The sequence below is a fragment of the Punica granatum genome, chromosome 8 (assembly GCF_007655135.1).
Source record: "Punica granatum isolate Tunisia-2019 chromosome 8, ASM765513v2, whole genome shotgun sequence".
Taxonomy (NCBI): domain Eukaryota; kingdom Viridiplantae; phylum Streptophyta; class Magnoliopsida; order Myrtales; family Lythraceae; genus Punica; species Punica granatum.
This window is the reverse complement of record NC_045134.1, coordinates 20626337-20634106: the sequence shown is the minus strand read 5'-3', so window position 1 is coordinate 20634106 and position 7770 is coordinate 20626337. Positions and strand designations below refer to the sequence as shown.

The window sequence follows — 7770 nt, the reverse complement described above, 5'->3', positions numbered from 1 at the left end:
ATAAGGAAGAAATGACCAGCCCACTCCAAGTGGGGTTCTACATTTCATTTTGCTGTTTTCAGGAAGCACGAGGCTCGGGAACGAACGTCACGACACTCCTCGGGTTCTCTCCTTACTAAATCAGGAAAACTACGGGCTAAATTGGCATATGGGGTCTCTTGGCAAGAGCTCAACTCATGAAGTTGCCAAAAGTTGTCTTCAATTGGAGGTGGCCCTCAATTTATAGAGAAAGAGGGCTAGAGGAGGTTTTTGTGACAATTTAAAACGTTCTGGCGGCGGGATAACATTTCTGGAAAGCAGGCGCAGCCCAGTGGGCGTCACTGGGAAGAAGGAGAACTTACAGGGGTGAAAAGCAGCGCATTTGAAATGAAGAGGCAGGGTGGAAGGGTCTCTCTGTAAAGGAGGCAAATGTTCAGGGGCGGTGGCGTGAGGCGGGAAAAGATGGGCGTCGCTGACGTCGCGCGGCGGACCTGTCTCGTCAGCACCTTTCGCCGGCTGGATTCCTGGCGGGATATCCGGCAACCGGCCCCCGGCCACCGTGATATTACAATTTTGCCTCCGATGGGTTAATAAATCAGTTTCGGTCCATTTTGGGTGTATTTTCCGGTATAATTTGGTCCAAAACATTTTATAAAATCCCTGAGAAATATATTTAGTCCAAAAATATTTTTGTCTTGAAAATTCTATTGAAAAATTCGTTTCAAGGTCATATTTTCAGTACATTTTGACCAGAAAATATTTTATAAACCCCGAAAAATATTTTAATCTTAAATTTTGGCCAAAAATATTTTTGGACCATGACTAATTAATCGTCCTTTTACGCCATTGCGGTGGAAAAATAACAAGAAATTTGAGAAAATTCCTTTTCCGAAAATACCCCGTGATGAATAACTAGACGAGTGTATCGATTCCTTGGTCTCGAACCCTTTCCTTTATTATATATAATGCGGAAATCAAAGGCGTTTTTTATTTTTATCAGTTGAAATAAAAATACGGATAGTCGGGTTTCAAAAAAAATATCGAGGATCACACGCCTTTTTAAAAATTGATTTTCTCGATGAGGGCCCCAGAAAAATGCCACCGACAACTGTATTATTTTTGAAAACGGCACCGAATATCTGAAACGGGTAAGGAGAAAACTCAAGGACTTATTCGATCTGTCTTGAAAGCCGTCCTCTCGAGTTATCCCTTAGCATCTTTTTCTTTTTAGTTACGTTCTTCGACTTATAATAGGTCCGGGGCTCCTTTTTCTGTTTGAGCTCGGGCCTGGACCAAAATTAGGTATCTACACAAGTAACAAGGTAGGATATATGCTAAAATTGGACAATAAACGTATTCACCAAAAAAAAAAAACAAGAATTTTCCATTCGATGACAGGCTCCAAAATACCTGACCTGGTCCTCCCTCTACTTGTGATGGCAGTAGATTCCAATATACTCCTAGTTCCAGGCTTGATGGCGAGCTGCAAATGCATTGACAGAAGCTTCTCTCCATTCCGAAGGAACAGGTCCACTAGCAAAGCCGATAAGTCCATTGTCGAAGACCAAATTATACAACGAGAACTTGGCAAGCTTCCCCGAGCAAATAGTCCAATCAATACCATGGGCCATCTTTGGCCATACGTCACTCAACAAATTCCACATCCAAAATGCATTTTATTACCATGGAAACTCGGGATTACAGATTTGGAATCATTGTGCTTTTCGTGAGACATAAAACTGACTTGGTTTTGAGCCACCCACTAAATTCGGGATCATTGTACTTTTATCCTGTAGTAGGCTGACTCAGCTCCACTGAATTAGTTATGACTTAATTGGACATCCGGATACCAACATTCATACTGTGAAAAGAAAACATTACATAAGTGAAAAATATTTAGGTGGACTTTTAACAATTATAAAAATAAAATATTATGAAAGGCTAATTTCAAAATTCCCCGGCGGCCTTCCCTTCTGCACAGGCAACCGGAGCTTGGAGTGTCGAAGACTGACGTCAACCCCCACATCAATTCTTGAAGAAGCATATGATCTATCATTTCAGTATTATATGTATTCTAACTTAATTTAAGAATGCTTGACGTACAATGCCCGTATAACTTCATTGTGATTAGTAAAAACTAAGGATTGTAATCTTACTTTCATTTGGAAATGGTTCAATACACATTTTCGTATTAAAAGAAAATAAAAGAAAAGGGAAAAAGCGTATGTGACACAGAGAATACAAAAAACTATACTACCGTATAATTTGCTAATCCATGCACTTAATTGTGACATTGCAAATCATAATTATTAGAGCGCCATTCACCTACCATACATATACTAGTAGGGCTGCCCGTGCCATGCACGGGGAAACCAATAAATAAAATCATGCCCAATATATATATGATGAAAAACATATATTACTTTCTTCATAGTTAAATTCTACTTCAATTTAATACAATCATTATAAAGCATCTGAAAATATTGACAATTCAATATCCTTATTAAAATATATGATGTATTCTTCAACCGACTCTTATTATACCATTATATAGATGCATCTTATTCATAATATTGTTGGCTTATTCAAGTTCCACATGTAACAATTCCTATTTAAATACTTTATAAATCAACCTATAAGATTGAATTAAGAATAATTACATTATAAATATTATATTATATTATTATAAGATATTATTATTATTATTATTACGTACTTATTTACTTACTTACTTCATGATTAAGTAATGTCTATATTTACATTAATTTATTCGCATATTTTTAAAAAGTAAAAGAGAAATTAGAGAGCGTGAAAAAAGAACGTACTTTCCGCGAAAACTTCCGAAATGCTTCCGATCTATATATATAATACTTCAATTGCATTCTACTAAAAAATAGGTATATATATGTATAAATTGCTGACTCCTCTTCTCTTCCTTTACATCTTAGTTTTACTCTCCACTTCTTGTGCAGATTCAAACCTTTCTCATTAGAATGAACCGGTTAAATTGATTGGAAGCATAAGCTCCATAAGCATTAACTCACCTTTTCATTTCAGTGATAAAAAATATACACCAATATCAACCAATATCTAATACTATTATATAAGCAACAAATTGATGTCATAATGTTGCATAATTTTCCCTTGGCAGAAAGGTCTAAGGTTCAATCACTTTAAAAGTGATTGCATCATACATATAAGTAATTTACTTTAAATTAGAGTAAAGTAGATCAATTGTTGAGTAATTTACACATTTTTCGAGTAAACTACATGTATTTTTGAGAAATTAATTATGATAAAGTTACTTAAATTCTTAATAAATTACCTACTTCATTAGTAATTTGCTTATAATATTAGTAAACCGTAAGCATTTTAAAACAACATTTACTTAAAATTTTAGTAAAACACTTGAATGCGTTGTACTACTATTTTTTGTAACTGCACCATAGAATCTCTCTATCTGGGTTTCAATTTGTGCTCACCTTGAGGTACAGCACAAACTATAAATCTATGAGTAACTTTTCAACCCGCATCACCTAATATCTAGAAGTCTTATCAGCTTTGAAAACCTAGTTTCGAGTCGAAGTGATAGTGATTCACTAAAAAGTAAAACCCTCTCAGTTGTAACTTTATTTTTCCAAGTGGAAATTTTCCTTTATAAAGGAACTTGCACTCCTTTCATATGGATGGATGAGCCAATACAAAGAAACTTGCGCTCTCAAAAAATGAGATCGAGTGGGAGGTTGGCCTCGAGATTGGGTATAGGTTCAACCTTCCACTCATGTGAGAGAGAGAGGGAGAGAGGGAGAGAGAGAGAGCGATCTGGGGAATTAAAATAGAAGCATTTCATAAAGAGAAGAAATAACATGATCAATGAAAGTTAAACACATCGTTTTTATTGAGAAAGATATTTCACACTTCCACCATAATGCATAAACATTAAATTACAAGAAACATTGAAGATTTCCACCTGACGAGAACATATATCGAATATATTTAACGATACGAACAGAGGAAACATTCCCATGTTCGGTTTTATTTGATGAATTATATAAACTATATACTCTTTCACTCTCTCATTTGGATTTAATTGTGGTTGTCGTACCATAACTGGGATTGGAGATAATCTACAGTTTTCTTGTCCAACCGGAATGCCTTGATCAAGACCTTTGGGTCAATTGGTGGGTTAGCTCCAAACACCGCATTACCAACAACTACAAAACCTGGGTTTTGGCTGCCAAAGCTTGCGAATGCGACTGCCGGAGTCTTCCCTATGTTGAGCTGGAAGTGAATCGTGCCTAATGGGAAGACAAACAAGTCCCCAGGCTTCAGAACTTTACTGATGAACCTGTTCCCGAGCGCGTTCGGTAAGACGAACCCAACATAGAGCTCACCCTCCATGCACATGAGGATCTCAGAGGAACGAGAGTGGAGGTGGGGTGGGTTCACGCCATAAGGGGCATAGTCGACGCGGGCCACAGAAACCCCTAAAGTGTTGAGACCCGAAATTAAGTTAACATCGACACCAGTGATAAAGGACCCGACCTTATTATCAGTACTTCGGGGAATGTTGAGCCCTTGGAAGAAGAAATCATCTGCGACTGTAAGATTCGGATTCTTGCAGAATTTTCCATTCACAAACACTGCATAAAGAGATTGAAAATTAGAACATAGGTAATGATTTTACGTGCACAAAAAGGATGGATCATTCCCTCCAGGCAAGCTCGAATTAAATGGAAGCTTTGTTCTAGTATATACATGCATATTGTACGATACGTTATACGTAACTGATGGTCATATCCACAAAAATCAGATTGTACATCTCTCTCTCTCTCTCTCTCTCTCTCTCTCTCTATAACAACAAATCACATCGTACATTTTTAAGATTACCAAAGAGAGTATGGCATTTTTTAAATACTCTTGCAACTATTTTTTCATTTTGCTTTATTTTAACAAATTATTTTATCACATTATATACTTTGTTCAATTTCCGCTGGATAAAAAAAAGACTGTTTGTTTCATTAGGCAATTTAAAATTAAAATTTCTTGCTTTTCTTTTACTTGAGATTTTAATCTATTATTTTTATAATTTATTTTTAATGAATAATAAAAGAAAAAGAAAAAAATTCGTAATTTCTGTTTTATTATATTAGCTAGGCATTTTAATAATAAAATTGAACAATTCAAGAGTTGTATAATTGTAATATAAAAACTACAAAATTCTAAAATTTTGGGTATGATGAGAGATAATCAAATATTCTTTCTTGGGTGTTATAATTGTTACTATTTTGTACTTTAATAATTTAATATTTATTGTTAATTCAATTTTTAATGAATGATAGAAAGAAAATATAAAACCTCTGTAATCGAGTTTACATGATATTAGGCATTTTAAAAGTGAAAATAAAGGACGATGGATCATATAGTTGTAATATAAATATAAATACTATAACGTTCTAAAGTTCTGAGTATTGTGAGAAACAAACAAATATTTTCTTTTTAGCGATATATATATATATATTTATTTATTTATAAACAGATAGATATTATCTTTCGAGTGATATACAAATAAATATTATTTTCTTACCAAAAAATGAATGATCTACTTTTTGGGCGTGCATATTCTAGAAAATTCTAAGGAAAAATTGGGGAAAGAAGACAAGTAAGAAGGAGAACGTGTTGTATATAATGAATACATGTGCCAAGTGGTATCATGAGCCAATAAGTATCATCAAATCCTTTTGGTTTTTAGAATTTTGTAAATATATCTATATATATATTTTGTGTCTTGTGATATAACTCCACGTGATATATCTGTTACACACAAGATCTTTTTCAAGTAAAAGGAAAGCGCATGGAAAAAATAGGTCATAAATGAATACTAGTCACAACATGAGTTTGGAGTGCATATTTTCTCATGGAGGCGAATTTATCAGGCAAAATTCATAGATACAACTTATAGAAAGCTTAAAAGTATTAATGCTTCCATCTAACCAAATAGTTATATATGTATCAACTCGCCCAAAAATAGTTATATTCATGTATCAATATTGTATTCTGCATGGTAGTAACTTGACTCGAAAGACCCATGCATGTACGGGGAATCATGCTAGTATACATATATATCACAGAAATCTAAAAATATAGATATAGATATGGAAATACCAGCATCTTTGGGCTCTTTTATGGCCACACAAATGTCCTGAAGTGGACTAGGATCAGATGCAAAGCTGCTCGAGATCGCGAACGCACACACGAGAAGGATTACAAAGAGCTTCATTGGACCAAGTTATATATATGTATTGGAGAAAACTAGGTATGCAATTAGTGTTGGATAGAGTAGCTTCGGCTGTGAGGGATTGAAGCACATATGACAAGCCCTATTTATAGATAGTTGAGAGGCATTCACCAGATCAATACACACGTGACCTATTAAACGAAAAAGAACATCCAGAATTATATATGTGACGTGTGGAATCACATTTTATTAATTCGCATACGTAGTGGATGTTTCCTTCCATGATCGCAACCCAAAAGAAAAGCACTAATTATAATCGATGCGTGTCAGAGATTTGAGGTCGATTTTCATCGAGATTTTATCTCTGCCAATACAAATTGAAATTCTCACAGGGCCGATTATTTTTCGAATTTCTCAATTTCGAAGTTTTCTTTCCGAAATATCAATGGATTTTGAGAAATTGAATTTCCCTAAATACGCGCGTACGAGTATATATATATATATATATATATATTAAAAAAAAAGTGAAGAAGACAAATGGAAGAGGGGTCGGCTCGAGCTGTCAACTTGGCCGAACCCCTCCCATAATGCTGTATTAACCATGTTCTTCTCTCATTTTATTTTGTTTTTTTCCATTTGTCCTTTCTGCTCGGTTTCTTCCCAGGCAAATAACCGAGCCTGCTCTGATCCGATGATAGTTGGTTTGCGGATCATATCATTTGCGCTTTTCGGATCCTCGCGCAATCAGTCCGTTCCCTGCAGAATACCAGCCACCGGGATCCTCTCAGCTTCTGGGATCAGACTGCGGCTGATTCGGAAGCTTCCTCGAGCCACCCAGAAAATCGCCAGCTTCATCTGCAGAACAGATGAACCGAGGAAGAAAAGGAAGCAGAAAAGCAAACAGAAGAGGTGCTGGACAGAAAAATGTACATTGAACTTCAATTTTAACTCTATAACGATTAGGGGTGATCGGTTCCGGGTACCCTGTATTTTTCATAATACCCGGACCCTACCCTGTAAGGAACAAGTTTCAAGATTTTGGAATTGGACCCTACCCTGTTGAATTATGAAATCGGAACCTACCCGGAACCTATATTATATCACAGGTTCCGAGTACCCTGTTGGAACCTGTAAATTTTTTTCTCCCGCTAAATAAAATCGAAAATATCACATACATAATCAGTAATCACGCCGAATAGAATATCAATAAAATTTAGATTAATCCACAATAATAAAATAATAATAATATATCTCATCAATCCATTGACAAAATTGAACATCCATAATACGATCTCATACAATAAAGTGTCTCTATTCTGATTCATTAGAGGAGATAATAATTTTATTTTTTTCTATTTTTTTTAATCAATAACCGGTTCCGGGTACCCTGTAGGCAGGAACCGGAATCGGAACCGATTTTCACAGGTTCCTAATTTTAATACCCGGAACCTACCCTATTTTCAATACGAGCTACCCAAACCTTACCCGTTGGGGTAGGTTTCAACCGGTTCCGGGTATACCCGGTACCCGTGCACACTCCTAATAACGATCAC

General features: G+C 35.6%; 1 protein-coding gene across 1 annotated transcript; it reads right to left on the bottom strand.

Annotated features, from left to right (window-relative positions):
* Window positions 1-3853: 3853 nt before the first annotated feature.
* LOC116187337 (germin-like protein subfamily 1 member 13) lies at window positions 3854-6350 on the bottom strand. Its single transcript, XM_031515992.1, has 2 exons — window positions 6145-6350; window positions 3854-4622 (listed from the first exon to the last, which is right to left on the bottom strand). The coding sequence occupies exons 1-2, from the start codon at window positions 6257-6259 to the stop codon at window positions 4066-4068; spliced, it is 672 nt and encodes a 223-aa protein (XP_031371852.1). The 5' UTR covers window positions 6260-6350; the 3' UTR covers window positions 3854-4065.
* Window positions 6351-7770: the final 1420 nt, after the last annotated feature.